At 36.7% G+C, this 20,564-nt stretch overlaps 1 protein-coding gene across 1 annotated transcript; it reads left to right on the top strand.

The window, feature by feature from the left end:
- The first annotated feature begins 1,053 nt into the window (after positions 1-1,053).
- Positions 1,054-1,559, top strand: LOC116888609 (ubiquitin-conjugating enzyme E2 D4-like). The gene has a single exon (XM_032889908.1). It carries the CDS (start codon positions 1,054-1,056, stop codon positions 1,519-1,521), a length of 468 nt encoding a protein of 155 aa, XP_032745799.1. The 3' UTR covers positions 1,522-1,559.
- The last annotated feature ends 19,005 nt before the right edge of the window (positions 1,560-20,564 follow it).

Raw genomic sequence — 20,564 nt, 5'->3', positions numbered from 1 at the left:
ATAATATGCCTAATCCTAGAGTGGTTTTGATACAGGACTTTTAGAAAAATTAAGAGCAATATTACACATAACTACTGTATTGACATTACATTTATTGCTTACAAATAATGCATGCCAAAGCAAAGACTTATTTTTTATTCCCTTTTTCTGCCATAATTATATCAAAAGTTACATTTTTTAACTTCAAAGTTAAAGTTTTGAAGATTTTAATTCATATAGATTTTTATACAAATTTAACTAATAGTTACTTTAACCAATGTTATCACAGCGTTAAATTTCCTAAATTTGCTCATACTAGAGAATATCATCTTAAGGAAACATAAAATTAAGGGCGATAATGTGTTCACCCTAAAAATATAAAAATTACAGCAAAGCTATTTAGTGAGTAGAGGGGCATAGACAGATATATTGAGTAGAAGAGGTTGACTGTGACTCATTAGATCAAAGTCAAACTGCTCTATGAAGCTGTGCAGTACAGCCAGTTTCAGTCATTTTCTCCTTGCTCCCAGCATGCTCCTCTCCTACATTATTATAAAGTGAACACCCACACTGACCTCACATTGACACCAAGCTGACTTGCTGCTGACCCCACGTTGACCCCACGCTGACTGACATGCCCTTCACTCATTATTATGCACTCTGTGACATCATAGAATATCCTTCAGCCATTACCAAGAAGGGACCATGTCCAGCAGCATTTCTAGTGGCAGGCTGCCGGGGTAGCCTCTCCATACAGCTGTATTTCGGAGCAGTTGTTCAGCCCCCAGCCTTCCAGCAACTACAGCAGATTCTTTAACACTTGGTCTGAATCCACAGGAATCCTTGAGCCCTACAGGTACAGCTAAGTAGCAAATCCTCTGGCCGTTGGTGTGCTCCCTCCCTCCTTCCCTCCCAACCGCCCTTCCTCCCTTCTTCTCCCCCTCCCTCCCTTCTCTTCCCGCCTTCCATCTCTGAATTATGCTTTAATAACGTGACCTAGCCTCCTTCAGTTTAATCATCTGTCATTTTCTCATCTCTTTCTATAGCCTAGGTGCAACAGAGCCTTCAGTGAAGATGGGTCATCCTACTTTGGAAGAGATGGCTATTAAAAGAATCCAGAAGGAATTAGTTGCCTTCTCTCAAGATCCACCTGCTCAGTGTTCTGCAGGGCCAGTGGCAGAAAATTTGTTTCATTGGCAAGCGACCATAATGGGGCCCGAAGACAGCCCCTACCAGGGAGGGGTTTTTTTTCTCTCTGTCCACTTTCCGACCAATTACCCCTTCAGGCCGCCCAAAGTTTCATTCATAACCCGAATTTACCATCCAAACATTAGCAAAAATGGAAGCATCTGCCTAGATATCTTGAATTCTGAATGGTCACCTGCACTTACAATTTCCAAAGTTCTTCTTTCTATCTGCTCTCTATTATGTGATCCAAATCCTGATGACCCCCTGGTTCCTGAAATTGCAAAGGTCTACCGCAAGGATTTAAGGCAGTATGATAGAATGGCTCGGGAGTGGACTGAGAGATACGCAATGTAAATTCAACGCAATGTGGTCATAATAAAAACAATTGGTCCACTTTATCAGTCATGTTTCTTTTGTTTAATTTGAGCAAAGCCATGCCTTTCTAAACTTTTCTAGATAGATATTTTAAAATTTCTGTAGTACCATAGGGTAAATATGGGTGAGGGTTAGGGGTGGAAAACAAGGGAAAATGGATAGGATACTGGGAAGGTGGGGCATGCCAGTGAGGTAAAGGGTATATGGATTTGGTATAGGGAAGTGGGGAGTGAAAGAAGGGCAGATGGATGGGAGTTAGTGGGAGGTGGGGGAGTGGGGTAGGGGGTATGGGAATGAGAATGAGAAGGGAAGAGGGATGGGAGGAGGAGGTGAGAATAAGAACAGAATGGGTGTTGGGGAGAGGGATGTGAGAGAAGGGGAGATGGAAGTGATATGTTGGGTAGATAGTAGGTGAGTGAGCAGGCAGATGGATTGGGTGTGAGGAAATTGGGAGGCAAGGGGAGGACAGAATGGTAGGGAGTTGGGGGAATGTGATGAGTGGAGATGGATGGAGTATGGGAAAGACTGGGGTAGATTGAGAAGTAAAGGTTGCTGGGAGATGCTGAGAGAGTAAAAGAGTTGATATTGGAAAACAGGTACAACAAATTTCAGTTTATATTTGCCCAAACCATTTCTTTACTGAATCAGAATTGGAAAACAAAGCAAGAACAAAACATGGTGGTTTAGTATCCAATGGCAATATGCCTAAATATGCCTAAAGCCTTTTTTTTTTCAAAAATGACTAACATGAAACAAGGAACCTCCAAAGTTGCAAAGATGTTATTTGTTGAGTTTGTGTTTGTTTTCTGCTGGCTGCTGGGCAAGCAGCCTACCCTTAAGGAGTAGATTGTTTGCACAGTGAGACATCCTTAGAGAAAACTAAATTCTCATTTGTATATATTTATCAATAGGAGATAAAATGTGAGTTAGGGATAAGGGTGGCTGTGTGTTCACTTCACTTCTCCTTTAAGCTCTATCATCTCCCATCTGATATCCCACAGAGACATGCAGGTTCTGGCATACTCTTTCACACGGTTTCCTGAGACCCGGAGGAAGAGATTTGATGGAGACATCTCATTTAGGTCTGTGTGTTCAAAAGTCTTTCTCTACATATAATTTCTGGCTGTGGGTCTCTGTATTTATTCCCATCTGCTGTGGAAGGCAGATACTCTAATGATGACTGAGCAAAGAACTGGTTGATTTATGAGTATAGGAGAATGTCATTAGGAGTTATTTTATTGCTGCATTCCTTTAATAAAAAAATAGAACTAGGGTTTTCCACTGGGCCCTGGGTTCTTGGTCACGAAAGCTGTCTCATGGAGTAGGTCTAATGTCAAATCAGATTTCGGTTGTTTACTTCCAAAAACTTTGTGCCAGCATTGCCCTAGCTTACTAAAGCATAACAGGTAGGATACCATTGTTGATCAAAATGTTTATAGCAGGGTTGATATTTATATTTATGGTTTAGTATTGTACAGAACATCTTTCTTTACCAAGAACACTAGTCTATAGGGGTGAAGGCTCTATGTAAGAACCAGCTGACTTCTTTGTATTCAGGCTATTGTGTATGTGCTCTCTTCTCAATAAGGCTTTGCTGTAACTTCATTGAGAGTAACTTTATTGGCAAGGTCTTGGGTTGTTTGGAGGACTTGCCTACCAATTAACCCAATTAGATGTAACCCATTTCCAGCACTGAAAGTTTCATTTGGTGACAGTCCAATTGGACAGTTATAATTGATGATTTTATTTAGATTACTTTCATATATGTATATATTTTAGGAAGTTCCTACTACATTATGTTTTCTTACTGCCCATCCAATGCCCTTAATTTTAGTTTTCTCTTCATGTATTCACTTCATTGTCCTCTTCTTTTCTCTCCCTCTGTCTTAGGTTTATTTTTGCTGTGATAAAAGACCATGACCAAAAACACTGAGTATGTTGCAGAAATTTATACTTTTGTGGCCTATTTAAATGGTTTTCTAAGTGAAGTCAAGAAAATATCACATATTTTATCTCACATGTGGAATATTTTACTTACACAAACACCATAAATATACCACAAGCAAGCTACTTGGGAAGAGAAAGCAGACAAGATAGAGGAGGTACTGAGAGAGAGAGAGAGAGAGAGAGAGAGGGAGAGAGAGAGAGAGAGAGAGAAAGAGAGAGAGAGAGAGTAATCAGTGTATGAATTTAACAAGATATGAGATCTATTATAGCTAGGGCTAACAAGAATTATTCACATAGAAGAGCAATAATTACAGTCATCATGCAATATCTTTGCTGACTCTGGAAAATAATGGCTGTCCCAAGACATTTCACTAATAGGAAAAAATTGGTCAGTCATTAGATGCTTGATAAACAACGTTAACACCAATTTCACTATAATCCCATACTACCAGTAAATTACCCCCAAAAGTCATGGAACTATCCCTGAGGTGTTTGTTTGTTTGTTTTTTGTTTCCAGTTATGCAATGGAGAATAATGTACATTTACTAAGACCCAGGCTGTGAGTAGAAGACTAATATCATTAAAATATGACTCTTTGTATCATTTTGAAGTAGAAGGTGATACAAATTTTCATGGATAGGTATATCCATGATTATGCATTATTAAGTATTTAGAAACTCAATGATCTGATCAGTTTTCCCCTTGAGATAGAGACAAGAAAAATGAAGGTTAACTCAGAATTAGTGATAGCTGTAATTTTATTACTTGAATTGCTTTTCAGTAGATAAAAGGGTTTCTGTTGCACAAGTGATATTGAAGGTTATAATAGATCCATGATAAATTCTAAAAGGAAAATAAAACAAATGCAGTATATTCAAGCTTGTGAAAATTGACTAAACTGAAGTGTAGAGGAATTTTAATCCAGCAACATGATTGCTCTGGCAATAGATACTTCCCAAGACCTTCTAGTTGTATGTGATCCAGCTGGAATGGCATATTTTTAATCCCTCTATCTGGAATACGGACATGCCCTTAGTATACATCTTTAATCTCAAAGAGTGAAGATGAGGCTATTTTGTAAAAACAAGCAGTCATGTTTGAAAGTGATGTCTAACTGAGGCACAAGGTGATAAAGTGATAAATCAGGAGAGATTTGGAATAATGAATCACAGACAGGGTATGCTCCATTTTCACGATGACAGACAGGAAAGATAGCACTTGTGAGAACAGCTCAGAGAGATAGATGGGGAAGGGGAAGGGCAAAGAGGAGGGGAAGGGGAGGGAGAAGAAGAGAAGAGAGAGAGGGGAGAGAGAGAGAGAGAGAGAGAGAGAGAGAGAGAGAGAGAGAGAGAGAGAGATTGAGAAAGAGAGAGGAATTTTTAACTGGACAGTACAGAGACAGGTTAAGGGTGAAAGCAGAATGAAAGTGAGAATGAGGAGCCAGAATATTAGAACATATTGACAAAGTTTCTATGAGTCCAAGCAGAACAATTTAGTTAGAAGCCAAGAGATGTAAGATCAAATTTGTCAGCTTGGAAAGGACTTTGAGCCAGAACAGCATAGTTGAATCAATCAGCAAGAGTTCAGAATGAACTGGAAGGGGTGAACTTATTTATCAGTAAACCTCTGTAATGACAATTACCTCTGGCAATAAGAGATCCATTTATACTGTAGTCTACCTGTGTAGACTAAAAGTTTAAAATTTTCTCATATCTTACTGAAAAAAAATCAAAGATATTCTTCAGATTTCTATTTCGTTTTTTAAAGCCACCATTTTTTGCTTTTGGTTTGATAATTCCAGAAAATTGAATTTCTCTGAAATTCTGTGGACAATGAGATCATTGTTCATGACCTCAAGTAAGAAAAAATGTATCGCACAATTCATAATACTCATATGCATATATATACATACATATATATGATAAACAATGTATACTCCTATTATCTTATGAGTATCCTACCAAAGATATCTACTCAGACAAATGTTATAGCAAAGTGAAGACCTTTATTTCAACCAGATAAAAACATACTTAGGTATTCAGAGATATAGGTATGACCCTGGGTGTACAGAAAATGGGTTTTTTGAAAGCAAAAGTCATATTTGCCATCTCTCTCAGAATTTGAAGTGGGTGTGGGGAGCTTCAGGGAGCAAACACTTTAACAGAAGTTAAGATTGGTTAGTAGTATCAGGTTCTGTACAAAGAAACTAAGATTAGTTAGTAATTAATTTGTTAGTAATGCTAATAATAATCTCCATCAACTTTTTAAGTTTCTAGGGATATAGTTTTGAACTTTCTTTTCAATGATAATCACATAATAAAAGTTCATATAGTACATCATTCTGCAAAGGATATTAACAATAATACCTTCTTCAAAAGCAAATATCAGACACGGTTAAGTGGAAGACATTTCAAAATTCATGATTTCGTATTGGATAACACAAGTGCACTGCTCATTCAGTTTTTACCTATCCTCATGGAGTTTGATAGTAAAAAGAGCTCAAGTGAAAATTGAGTTCATGCTACTTTCTGTAACATAATCAAAGAAGGTGGATTGAGTGAAGGTACTAGGTATGGGTGAAGAGCAGGAGATGGAGCTTAGGTGTGTGGGGAGGAGGGACAGGAGAGGACTGTGGAGAGGAATCTCAGACTAGATGGAGGTCTGGGATGGGGGAGGCTATTGGGAGTCTAGGGGGGTGAACATAGCTGAAATTCCTACCAGGGAGGAATATAGAGATTGAAGTGGTCACCTCTTAGAGTCATGAAGGACTTCCGGAGGAGAGATGGGGGACATCAATCCACCCATAAAACCTTCAACCCTGAAATTGTGTTCCCTACAAGATGTGTAGGAATAAAGATGGGGCAGACACTGATGGAATAGCCAAACAAAGACTGCTAAAACTTGAGAGCCAACCCCTGACACTATTAATGATATATTCTATGCTTGTAGATAGGAACCTAGCATAACTGTCTCTTGAGTGGCTTCATCCAGGAGCAACTGGAAGCAGATGCAGAGACTCACACCCAAACATCAGGCTGAGATCAGGCAGTCTTGGGGAAGAGTGGTTACAGAATTAAGCAAGCTGGTGGTACACAGGTGGTTACAGTGTGTGTTTTATTTAATGATTTATGTTACCCTGGATAGACCAACATACACAGCTACGGATTGGTTCAAACATGGGTATTTAACTGATGAGAATAAAATTTCAGACTCTAAGTAAAACAGATGGTGTACTTTATTTATTAACTTAGGATAGAAAACAATCCTTATAGTTTTCTAAAGAAGAGGGAATTGTACTACCAGTTTAAGCTAAAATATCAATACTAATTATTCTGAGAAAAGAGAAAACATCTAAAATCAGGTATTTGGTTGGCCAGCTCAAGTGCTATGCCAATCACTTGAAAGTTTTTAAGGCTTTTCTTGTTATTGGTAATACTAAAGTGTCCTCACAAGATAACACTTTGAATGTTTGCTCTCTAGTGCACAATAATATTTGGGGAGTTTGTAGAACTTTAAGGATGCAAACTCTAGCTAGTAGACATGGATCACATAGGGTAGAATTTACACGTTCTTGTCCAGCTCTTGGTTTCTGATTACTCTGCTACTTGATCCACTACAAAGTGGTATGTTTGCCACTATGAATGTCCCTGTACTTCCCTAATAATGAAAACTGAGCCTTTCTCAAACCATAAGGCAAAAATGAAGCTTCCACTAAGCATCATCTGTCAACCATTTCTTCATTTCATCTCAAAATTAATTTTTATCAGAATGATATTTTCATTCTGGATACCTTTGGAAATGGTATTGCCAAAGATCAACCCCATAATATCAAAGTGTGCAAGGTTTACTTGTGGAAATGCCTTGAATTCTCATCATAGAAAGTCAAATACTACTAAGGTGAAAACTGTAATATTAAGAAAAGGATCCTAAAATTTGATCATAGGAGAATTGACAAGATCCCATAAGAGTTGAGGGCAATAATATATCAAACTCATCTTTGCTAGTATAAGTTTTTCATCTCAAAACTATAAAGTTCTTTGCTGATGAAACTCTAACGATTTACTGAGAAAATTCAGTGATTTTTCTATAAAATCTTTGGACAAGATTGAAATTTGCTAAGATCTATCTTGCCACACATTTTTATTACTAGGCACAAAAGGAGAATTATATAGCAGAATATCCTTAAATATGAAGTATAATGTAGTTCATAAGCTGTTATGCTTATTCTCCAAAAATATTATACTTTTTACCTCAACATATATGAGTAGAAATCACCAAATATGTGTCACAGTGTTAACTAATTTTGTGAATTAATAGCAAGTATAGCAAATTAAATTTATTGATGTAGGCTTTCTAAGCAGAAATTCCAGATATAGTTTTGTAGCTCTTCAAAATATGGATGAACAGGCTGTCTTTACTAAATTTGAGAGCTAGGTTTCTTTAAATACTACTCAGGAAGGGTCCTAAATATTTATTAAGAAATACTGGTCCGAATTGTCATTTAAGAACTTTCCACACTGTGAAAACTATGTAATATATACATTTTAGTTACGCTATAGGAATTGTAAGTCTAGTTCATCTTTAATCTCTTATAATTATTTTCCATAGATCAAAACATACATGGTGAAGAAGACACTACCATTACTGAAGCTGGATACTTGAAATATATGGTTCAAATGAAGACACTTAATTACTAGAGGTAAGGATATAAGCTGACTGAAATAGATACCAAATTCAAAGCAGGGTTATCTTGATCATGAGAACTATGCCAATGACTTAAGGATGATGGCATTTTTTGAATGTAAAATAAAAGAATTCCACTAATTTTTGGTGGACATGTATAAATAGGATAACTCCAGGTAAAGTAAAATAAATACTAATTTGTATCGTAAACAGATTCAGTATAACACAAATAACTGAATTGAAGCAGATTATAGTACAATATGAATGATGAAGATAATGATGTATCTTATAAAATATGCTAATATGTTATCCCAAAACTATCAACGTTATTTTCTCTGAGTCATCCCTAAAGCAAATGCTTGCAGTAAAGCTTATTATTAATGTGATTATATATATTATTCAATATCCTCTGAGAGGGGCAAAGAGAAGAAAGAGAAGGACAAAGAAGGGAAGGGAACTAAGAGAACTTAATTTGCATCTTAATCCTGAAGTGAGATTTTCTACTCGCTAGTTTTATGTCAGCTTTTTACTTGTTCAACACTTCAACTTGAACCTAAGATCTGTCCACATTATGAATGATAATATTGTCTCACTTAAAGTAAATTAATTTAAATGTTAATTTTAAAAATATAACTGAGAAGATGGGCATTAGCATAAATGTTAGGAGCTAAGAGAAAATAAAGAAGGGAGTGGTTATGATCACAATACATTGTCTGCATATATGAATTATCAATGATAAAAAGGGAAAGCAGTAACATTGATGTTTGAATAAACATTTAGTGTGGTTATTTCCATAAAGTTACTCCAGTTACTACATGACCATTGCTACCTTGGAATTTTGAGGTTGTGACTATACTCAGCAGGAAACCAGAAGATAGGAGCCCAATATCATCTAGTCACAGAGTGAAGTGTCCCTTGTATTCAATGCTCCCTGGAGGAGCTATAGAGAGTTAATGATAGTTGAGGATGTGGTAAAAGCTACCTTTCCTTGAGGAATTATAGACAATTGACTGTTGATTGTGGGGTGCCTCTTGAGGCAAAGCCCCTCCCCATGAATTTGTAGCCAGTTAACTGCTGCTAATGGCAGGTACCCATAATGCAATATTATACTCCCAAGGATTTATGAGCAGTTAACTTATTACTGGAAGAGGGTACACATTAGGCCCCATCTCTTCCCAAATATCCATAGACAAAAATTCTTCAGAGAGAAATACAGAGGAAGTTTTTCAGTGATATACCACATGCCATTTACTCACATTCTTATTTCAAACCTTTAGTCCATACTCTTCTAAATGACCCTAATTATCTCTTTGGCTCACTAAACTCATCATAGTAGAATGATTTATTAGGTCTGTTATTGTTTCTATATATGGAATAAGTGAATGAGTGTTTGTTTTTCCAGGAATAGTGCAGAGAATAATGGCCTACTCAAATTAACAGATGTAATTTACCAGTACTAGTACAGCCATTATCATATTAGCACACATACACATCTACTGAACCTATGAGTACTTTTCAAATAAAAAGAATGTAGTGATCAAACTGTTATATCCATACACAGCAAAGAATTCTAAGTCTTCTCCAAGAAGATGCTCCATTATTATCATTATTCTTGATATCCTAAAAGAAAATGCTGTGATTTAAAGGTAATAATATTTCATTATAAAGTCAGTGTATGTATTTTCTTTAGCAAGAAGATTAAGATGTCAGTGAGAATACACAGCCAAGAGATAGCTTATTATGGAGCCAAATATGAGTGAGCATGGCCCAGGGCACAGATTTATGTTACTCCAAGTTCATGTTCCAATGTAGAAGCAGTTCCATAAATTCTTTTAAACAGTTATAGAACAAAAAAAACCCATAAATCAAGATACTTTAAGAATACATTTGTAGGAGCATGAAGTAGGTGGTTCTAGTAAAGCAGGGTTTCCCTAGTTCTGGGGCATACATACTATATGATGGCATCCTTAGCCCTTTGATTGATGAAAAGCTAGAGTTTGCTAGTGGAATTCAAGTGGCCACTGGATGAGGGGTGGAGCTACCAACACATCTAGAAAGTTTTAACAGAGAATTTCTCCAGTTTAAAGGAAATACACGAAGAAAGAGCAGGGCAGAAACTGAAGGAAAGACCATCCAGAGACTGCCTCATCTGGTGATCCATCCCATATGTAGTCATCAAACAAAAACACTATTGCTGATGCCAAGAAGTGTTCACTGACAGGAGCTTGGTATAGGTGTCCCCTGAGAGGTTCTTCCACCCATCAGATTGAGCAAGGGGATACCAATGGGGGAGGTAGGAGAAGGAATGAAGGGCCTGAAGGTGTTTGCAACTCCATAAGAAGAACAACAATATCAATCAACCAGACCCACCGCCAAGAGCTCCCAAGGACTAAACCAACAACCAAAGAGTACACATGGTGGGACCCATACTAAGCTGCATGTGTCAAGGAGGATGGCCTTATCTGGCATCAGTAGAAGGGGAGCCCCTTGGTCCTGTGAAAGTTGATGCTTCAGTGTAGTGGAATGCTAGGGTGGTGAGGCAGAAGTGGGTGGGTGGGTGCGGGAGCACCATCATAGAAGCAGGTGGGAGGGATTGGGATAGTGGGGTTGTAGAGGGGAAACTGGGAAGGGGATAACATTTGAAATGTAAATAAATAAAATAACCAATAAAAATAAGAATGATAGATCTGGTTATATCTATTAGTGACTGGATGGTAGATCAGTCATAGGTAGAGACAAAGAATGATGATTTAGTAGACTAAAGACAGATCACCATAAATTGTCATTTGACTTTGTACCTGAAACATTTCATCCTACAGACATCACTGAAGTTCTAGGAATGCAATCAGCCTTTATAGACATGAATTTATTCTAGGAATTATCTATCACAAAGATAAATCAAACAATAACAGAGAAGTGGGTAGATTAACAAAGATATATGTGTATAGGCATATATTTATAATATGAAAAAATACTATGATAGTCAGTCATTAAGTCTATAAGAGCTCTTATAGCAAAGCATAGTTTTTTTTTAATAACCATTATTCATTCCCTCCAGCCTCAGTGAGTATTTTGACTCTGGTTGTTTGCCTTGTAGCTAAGCCAAAAGATCTAGGTCATTAGCAGTCCTGTATTGTTGATTGATTGAGGTGTGTGTGTGTGTGTGTGTGTGTGTGTGTGTGTGTGTGTGTGTTTGTTTGTTTGCTTTATTTTTGTAGTTTTCTGCTGAATTTACTAACCGAATATGGTGATACTAAAAAACACCATAAGGATTTTTCTGAGCTACAGACATATTCTTCTTTATAGCCACAGTGAAATTACACCCAAATTTCTCCTTAGTTTTCAGGATCAATTACTCTAGTCAATAAAACAACTCTTTTTTGGGGCAAGGGGGAGCATTTATTTCCAATTATGAGGAGTTTAAAAATCCCAGATTTCAGCACTAATGTCTAATGAAATGAAATCCTTGAGGTGTCTCCTGTTGTAATAATTTCTTTTATGGGTAAGACTTTTAGGCTTTAAGAGCACAGCAAAACAAATACAGAAAACAGAACTTATACTATAGATTCACTATGAAAAGCAGTGTCTTCAGTCACATTTCCAATTATTGAGTCCTATTCATTAATCATAGTTTTTATAGAAATGACCTCTCATTAGAAACTGATACATGGAATTTGCAGCCTCTTGGAGAACTTTGCTCCTACCCTCAAAATTACTGCCACTTATCAGGCATTGCTACTAACTCTTTAAGAGGCCGTTCACAATCCCATCAGTGATGCTGGATGATGAGAAACATAGTAACATCATTAAATTCCACTGTCACACTTCATGTGCTGTATAAGTTAGTTTCTTAATTAGAACCAATGCTGTGTTTAATAACACTATGGTTTATGAAGCATTTGGAAATATATGGATAATCATTGCAAGACAGAAAACTAAATCCGTGTCCAGAAATCCAATTGAAGTAAAAATAAAAAAATGCCTTTATCACGATGAAAGTAGGACAATATAGTAAAGTGATCATAGTGAGAAATATTGCCATGTCAAAGATTCAGTGGAGATCTCTTTTGTTGCCATAGTTGATGATCAGTAGTGATTATATCACATTATTTTGGTTAATTGAAGTCTACAACACAGAGACTATAAATAAACTCCATTGTTCCTTGGCATCCTTCCTTAGTGTACTGATTGTTAAATTTCATTGGTAGGTGTGAGTGAAAGTTGAATGGTTACATAAAATACATTATTATACATAACATTTCATTACAATCCCCCTGCGCTGAGCAATTCCTTAGGTGACCATTCACATGGAACACAAATATCTGCAGTTTTTTTATCAGTTTAGATGGCCTTTTTATCACAAATTTCCAAATTATGTTTGTCTCACATCCCTGTTAACTGAGCCAATTCATTGGCTTCAGCTCCTAATGAATTAATGATACTCACTTCTGTTTAGACCTCCAAAGCAATAGGAAATGCTAATTTCACGAATCAAACTCTTTCCGTTGTACTTCCTTGCAGTACACCACCTTATGACTTTCTCTGACAGAGAGTATAAAGCTGCTTGAATCTATTTCCATGAATATTCAGTAGATCATATAAAAATACCCTTTATTTACATGCCAGACATTTTTTTCACCTCTCTCAAATAATTTTAGAGTCTTCATTATCAACCAGTAAGTGTATGGTGAAAAAGAGAAGGTAATAATATACATCTACTTCATGCCTTTCATGAACTAGATTTTATACATAATTATATATATGTATATATAATACATGAATGTATATTTCAACTTGATGTGTGCTATTGATCACAAAATAATGCATAGATAAACTGGGTGTGCTCTTCTGTTTTATACTAGTACTTCTAAACGAGTAACTCATTTTGAATAACATAATAAGTATAAAGATTTCTCACTGTTGTGAAGACTTATAGATGTTAAGATATGGAGGATACCATCTGACTATAGAATTTCTTGTTTGCTGCCTTATTCAAAAACCAAGACAGTTGATAGAAAAAAAGGAACCTAACTTACTCATATATGTAGCACTGAACACACTAATGAAGATAGATACATCATCCCCGCTTATTGTTAAATATGTCAACATGAGTTTAGAAGGGGGCAGATATTAAGAACAGAATTTGTCAGGGGAAATCAGGCAGCAGCCAATGTACAATGTAAATACAGTTCAGGATATGGGACCATTTGATGGTTTATACTCAAGCATTCTCTTAGAGCTAAATTAGGAATTCAAGAGCTTTTCCTTTTTAATCAAAACTACACTACACTACAGTTATTCACTTGTGCTCTAGATCTCTATAATCAGACTATTCAGTATGATGCTTTTTGACTTTTCCATCACAGTGTTCAAACATTCATGACTTTTGGAGATTGGGCACTCCAGCTTGGAACCTGCAAACTAAGGATGTAATCACACCAAAAGTGTGTGAGTATATTAGACTATGGCAGTGGTCTCTTTTTATCTTTTTTAAACTGATTTTGTTGGGCTTGGACTGGCCAAGAACTGCCTATGAGGCCTATGCTGACTTTGCTCATTCCTCTGCCTCAAACCCTCAAGTGCTAAGATTATAAGCATTCAATACCTTGATAAGCTCCTTACTTGTATTATGTATACAGTATAATTTCTTACAGAGACAGATCAACATGGGGATATTTTTAGAAAACTGGTATTGCTTAAAATTTTTTTCTCTTGGGACAGGATGTTACTATGTAGCTCTGACTGATACAGAACTCAGGCCAGCTTCAGATACACGTGTCACCCCTATCTCCTGAGGGCTGAGGATAAAACTGGGTATGATCATTCTGTCTTAGAAATCTATTCATTACAGCAGCAAATAAATGTGTCACTTAGATTCTTCCTGGGTATATCATAATATTTAAATGAGAAATTTGTCTTGACATTTCTTTCTCTTAGACCTTACAGCCTCTTCAGTTACCAAAGCAGATAAGCATCTCAGCATAATTTGGTGTAGGCCATTATTTAGTCAGTGTTGTACCCAACAGGTCAATCAAATCTTTTGGAGTCTTCATATCCTACAACATATATTAAATCCAGGAACTCTAAAAATTCTGTCTACAAGTCAAAACCTGTTTGTAAATTTTAATATGGCAGTTTGCAATGACAAAGTTTTAATCTGGCAGGCTTCATAGGAAAACTTATTACCACTATGTCAGATTTACTGCAGAGCTAGTGAATTAAAGCTTCCGAAGTGAGTTGTGGTCAAGGTCTCAGGCCTCCTGGAAGGTTATGCTCTACACATATTCATATCTGTGGACATTTTCTCATGGTTCTCTCTCTTGAGAGATTTAAAGTATTCATTATAGATGTCTTTTATCTCCTTGGATAAGGTTATTCCTAATACTTGATTTTCCTTGAGGCTATTTTCAATGGGGTGTATCCCAAATTTCTTTCTCATCATGTTTGTTGTTGTTATGCTGCCATTCTTTTTCTTTTTATTAAATTTTTAATTTAAAGTTATAGAAATCAGTTCATTATCTTCATCATATTGTTGATTGTGGTATTGTTTATGTTCTCAGTAGTTTGCATCTGTCTCTCTCTCTCTCTCTCTCTCTCTCTGTGTGTGTGTGTGTGTGTGTGTGTGTATCTGTGTGTGTGTTTAATAATTGTGTCTTCATGTTTCTTTACACAGTCTTTCTGCTATGCTCATTCTTTTCTTCACCAAAACATATTGCTTCTTGTATTTTCTTTAAATTTGGTTTCTGAATATAAAAATTTTAGGTTGTATGCTGCAGAAAGTTTTTCTTCTCTTTCAAACAGGGGCAGAAAATTTTCCTGAGTATACTAATTTAGATTAGCTGTCTTAGCATTTTAGGACTAGACTGTATTGAACCAGGCTCTTCTGACTTTCAGTTTCCATTGAGAATTCAGTTGTTATTCTCATGGACTTCACTTTATACATGATTTGTAATTTTTCTCTTGCATCTTTCAATACAATTTCTGTTATGCATATTTAGTATTTTAACTATGATATGCAGTGCAAACTTTCTTTTTTTTTCGTCCTGTCAATTTGATGTTCTGTATTTTTATGGGTGTGTTTTTCCTTTTGGAGAGGGGAAGGTTTTCTTTTCCTTATGATTTTGTTGAAGATGTCATCTATGCCATTGACTTGAGATTCTTCTCTTTCATCCATGCTTGTTATCTTTATATGTTATCCCATATTTCCTATGATTTTTAAAAATAATATTCCATGGTTATTTGGTTTAAATCTCCTACTCTGTCTTTGAGACCTGATGTTTTGTCTTCTGTTTGATTAATTCTGCTTGTAAGGTGTTGGGGAAAGGATAGGTCCAGTTCTTGTATGATCTTTGGTTGGAGGTTCAGTGTCTGGGAGTCCCCAGGAGTCCACCTTAGTTGGCTCTGTTCGTCTTTCTGTAGAGTCCCTATCCCCTCCAAGTCTCTCAACTCTTCCTCCAACTCTTCTACAATATTTCCTGAGCACCATTGCCTGCCTATGCAACTTCACTGGGCTGCCATGTTTAACGTCAATACAGTATTATGTGCCTAATCTTGGAGAGATTTGGGGTGCTAGCATGTGTTGGTATAAAGGGCCACACCTCCTTTTCAGAAGTGAAGAGAGGGATGGTTGAGGGAGGGACCATGTGATGCAGAGCTGGGAAGAGAAGTGCCATGTTCAGGAATTAACACAAATAATCTAATGGAAAAGAAAGATATTGAGCTTTTCAGTTTCAGATTCAGTCCAATTCATTGTTTCTATATCCTGATTAAATTTCATTCTGAAATCTTAGATTGTCATCATTTCCGTCAGACTTGTATTTTTTTTTCTCTCTCTCCTAACACTCAGGCATTTAGTCTACTTAAATTATTTTTGTTGTTATTGTTCTTATTTTATTTCTTTATATTTCAAATGTTATCTTCCTTCCCAGGTTCCCCTCTGCAACCCCCTTATCCCATCCCCTTCCCCTCTGCTTCTATGAGGGTGCTCCCCCAGCTACCAACCCACTCCTGCCCCACTGCTTTAGCTTTCCCCTACACTGGGGCATAGATCCTGCCTAAGGAAATGAAGAAAAAAGAGTATATTAGAGACAGAAGGAAAAGTCATCCAGAGACTGACTCATCTGGGGATCCATCCCATATACAGCCACCAAACACAAACACTATTTCTGATGCTAAGAAGTGCTTACTGACAGGAGCTTGATATAGCTTTCTCCTGAGAGGATTTTACCAGCCATCAGATTGAGCAAGGGGACACTAATGGGGGAATTAGGAGAAGGAATAAAGGGCCTAAAGGGGTTTGCCAACCCAAAGCAGGAACAACAATATCAAGCAACCAGACACCCCCTCTCCAGAGCTCCCAAGGACTAAACCACCAACCAAAGAGTACACATGGAGGGACCCATGGTTCTCATTGCATATGTAGCAGAGGATGGCCTTATCTGGCATCAATGTGAGGGAAGGCCCTTAGTCCTGTTAAGGCTCTATGCTTCAGTGTAGTGGAATGCTACGGTAGTGAAGCAGGAGTGGATGGTTGGGTGTGGGAGCACCATTTGACCAATACAGATATGGTTGCTTGTAGTCAACTATCTGACTGATAACAGAAACCCCCAATGGAGGAATTAGGGACAGGACTGAAGAGCTGAAGGGGTTTGCAACCCCACGGGAGGAACAGCAATATCAACCAATCAGATGCTCCAGAACTCACAAGGACTAAACCACAAACCAAAGAGTACACACATGGAGGGACCCATGACTCCAGTTGCATATGTAGCAGAGGATGGCCTTATCTGGCATCAGTAGGAGGGGAGGCCCTTGGTTCTGTGAAGGCTCCTTAAAATCTTTCTCCTCAATTTCATTGAGCTGTTTCTTTGTATCCTCTTTAAATTCCATTCTTGAATTTATTTATTTATTTATTTATTTATTCATTCATTCATTCACTTTTGTGGAGGTTTATGGTCATTCATTTACCTTATTTGTCCTTGAGTAAATCTAAATTATTCTCATTGGAAAGTCTTTCTAGAGGACTGGTAGGTTTTGAAGAGAAGATACTGGCTTGATTTATCATATTGTTATTTCTATAATAATCTTTGGGCATGTGGAATTCTTTATCTGTTCTCAGTTTGTTATGGATAAAACAACTTGTGGAAGCAGATGTTGAGGTGGGTTGAAGCTTGGGAATATCTTGGGTAGAATGAAATCAGGTGGACAGAGCATGCTGAACAAGTATGAAGAAGGTGCTTTCTAGTCTAAGCCTCAGTGCAGGCGTAGATGTGTCTGAGTGGAAGGGTTGGATTTAAAATGGGCAACTCTGTGGTTTCTTGGATTAACAGATTTCTTCAATAGGTAGGGAAGATCATGCTTCTCAAAGGACCTAGAGCTCCTTTGCAGTGTGGGCATGGAAAGCTAGGTTAGGAAGGATAACTAGTTATGACATCCAGGCCTGGTAGATTGAGAAAAAGACATGTATCAAAATGTTATGGGCAGTCATCAGGACAGGCCCTGGAAGATGACCTGGGAAATCTGCACATGACCTTCATTCTGGAGAAAGCACAAAGGGACATGTTGGTAGTTGCAGGAAGGGCAGAGTCTTAGCTGTGAAGAGAAACCATGACCATAAAGACTCTTACAAAGGAAACTGTTTAATTGGGGTGGCTTACAGGTTAAGAGGTATAGTCCATAATAATCACTGTAGGAAATTTCTACATCTGGATCACCATGTATCAAGGAGAGAGCCTGGCTTGAATATTTGAAACCTCAAACATACCTCTAGTGACACACTTTCTCCAATAAGGTCATACTTCTAATGGTGCCACACCCTAGTGACTGAGCATTCAAATCTATGTGTCTATGTGGGCTACTCCAATTCCAACTACCACACTTAGGTTCTGGCTAAAGTCTAGAGATTCTTTGTGTGACCAGAGGACATAGTCTAGGTCAAGGCATTGGCTGTGGGATCAAATTTAGAACTGGCAATTTGAGAAAAAATGACAATAGGGTTATAAGCAATATTCATCAGGTCAGTCCCTATAGAAGACATGGGGTGACAGGTATGAACTAGGTTGTTGGAGGCAGCACAAAGTGACCTATGATTGGATGCAGGAAGGGCAGGAGTTAGCTGCAGTGCAGGAGGAGATATATTAGTTGATTTTATATCATACTATTTCACTGAAATTGTTGACCATTTCTAGAAGTTTTCTGTAATAATATTTGGGATCTCTGATATATACTATCCTATCATCTGCAAATAGAAATTATATGACTTTTATTCCTTTTTGTACCCCCTTAATTTTTTTCTAGTATTATTGCTCCAGCTAGTGCTTCAACCACTATTTTGAAAAGGAGTGAGCGTAATATGTAATTTTTCTTCCTACTTGATTTAATGGAATTGCTACAAGATTTTCTCCACTTGGAGTGATGTTGACTCTGTGATTATCATATTATATTGTAACATGTTTGCTCCAGTCCCACTCTAAGTCTTTATTATGAAGGCATGTAGGTTTTTTCCAAATACCTTTTCTGAAGTTATGGAGATAATCATGTTGTTATTTCACAGTTAAGTACATTTATATGATTTATTACATTTACTGAGTTGCATACACTGAATCATCCTTGCATCCCTGGGATAAAGTAAATTTGTTTGTGGTGGATGATCTTTTGGTATGTGTTCATATTCAGCTTGAGAGTCTTTTACTGGGGATGTTTGTATCTACTTACAAGCCGAATACAGGTTCACATATAAAATCAGTAAATGTAATGAATCATATAAATTTGACTTAATGATAAATATAACAGTTTAAGGTGGCTCTTATTTTTGATGGTGAAAGGGGTTTCTTGTCAACAAGTGAGAGAAGAATTTATTTATTAAACCATTCAACCTACCTATGTTCTTTGAATGAGGAGTTGAGGTCTCTTGTACTTAAAGTTATTGAAAATTGTATTTTGATTGCATTTGTTTTTTGTGTTCTCACTTATACTTTATGTTTCAATAATATAGCTTCATTTTTCTTCACTTTATTGAATATGCTAATTACTTTTTCTAAACAGAAGTATTACTTCCTACTCTCTGTAGTGCCAATTTGGTAAACCATGTGATCAGAGCTAGGCCTAGGGAATCCTAGTCTATGTAGGAGTTGCTTGATTCGACCCAAGTCATGTAAAGCTAGTTGATAAGGCTCATATCTCTAGTGAGGCCTGAAGTTATGTGTATAATATAGGAACAAATGGACTTGCAGGTTGAGGTAGGGGATAGACTTGCTGGAAAAGCAGGTTTTTTTTGTGGTCATTCTGAGTATTTAATAATAAAATCTCAACTATTTGTAAATTGTGTTTCCTAGATTACTGAGTATATTAAATAGTTTCTTAAATTTTTTTTTCAGCCAGTTGTATTTCATCTTTTGTGAACTTTCTGATTGGTTGCATTTCTCAATTGTTAAATATATTTTTTAATTTCTAGTTGTTTGTTTTCTGTTCATTTATTTAGCTCTTGACAAATCCCAGATACTAATTATCTGATAGATCTTTAGTTAGTTGAAAGATATTCTCATTCTGTACGTGGCCTCATCAATAGAATGATTGGGTCCCTTGTTTTTTAATTTCATGTAGTTCCATTTGTCAGTTGTTGGTCTTATTCTCATGTAATCAGAGTCCTGTTTGGAAAGAGCTTTCTAATGTCTGATAAATTCAAATGTATTCCCTACTTTCTCTTCTTTCCGATTCAAGGTATCAAGTTTTTAGTTGAAGTCTGTGATACATTTAAAGATATACTTTGTTTAGGATTAAAGATAAGGGTCTAATTTCATTCTTCTACAAATAGTTATTCAGTTTTCCCAAGTATCATTTGTTGAAGATTCTTTTTTTCACAAATGCATATTGTTAACCTCCTTGTCAAAATTCATGTGGCTATAGGAACATGGGTTTATATGTTGGTCTTTGGTCCTATTCCGTTCTTTAATGTATCTGTTACTATGCCAATATCATGAGATTTTATTACTATAGTTTGATAACATAACTTGAAATTTGAGGTGGCAATGATTTAAAGTTTTTGTTTGTTTTGTTTTATGTTGTTTTCTGTTTTATTGTTCAAAATTGTCTTGGCTAAAATTATGGCTCTTTTATGCTTCCAAATGAAATGCAAGGTTATGGGCTGGAAAGATGGCTCAGTGGTTAAGAGTACTGACTGCTCACTCAGAGGTCCTGAGTTCAACTCCCAGCAACTCACAACCATCTGTAATGGGATTCGATGCCTTCTTCTGGTGTGTCTGAAAACAGCTACAGTGCACTCAGAAAAATATATTAATAAATAAATCTTTTAAATAAAAGAAATGCAAGATTACTTTTCAATCCTTGTGAAGAATTTCAATAGGATGGGGATTGCTTGGAATTTGTAAATTACT

Source organism: Rattus rattus, chromosome X (genome assembly GCF_011064425.1).
Source record: "Rattus rattus isolate New Zealand chromosome X, Rrattus_CSIRO_v1, whole genome shotgun sequence".
In the NCBI taxonomy this organism is placed as follows: Eukaryota; Metazoa; Chordata; class Mammalia; order Rodentia; family Muridae; genus Rattus; species Rattus rattus.
This window is presented reverse-complemented; position numbering and strand designations above follow the sequence as displayed.

Bases quoted from the DNA above. Each gene is read 5' to 3' on its own strand.
- LOC116888609 (XM_032889908.1), top strand. From the start codon at position 1,054: ATGGGTCATCCTACTTTGGAAGAGATGGCTATTAAAAGAATCCAGAAG.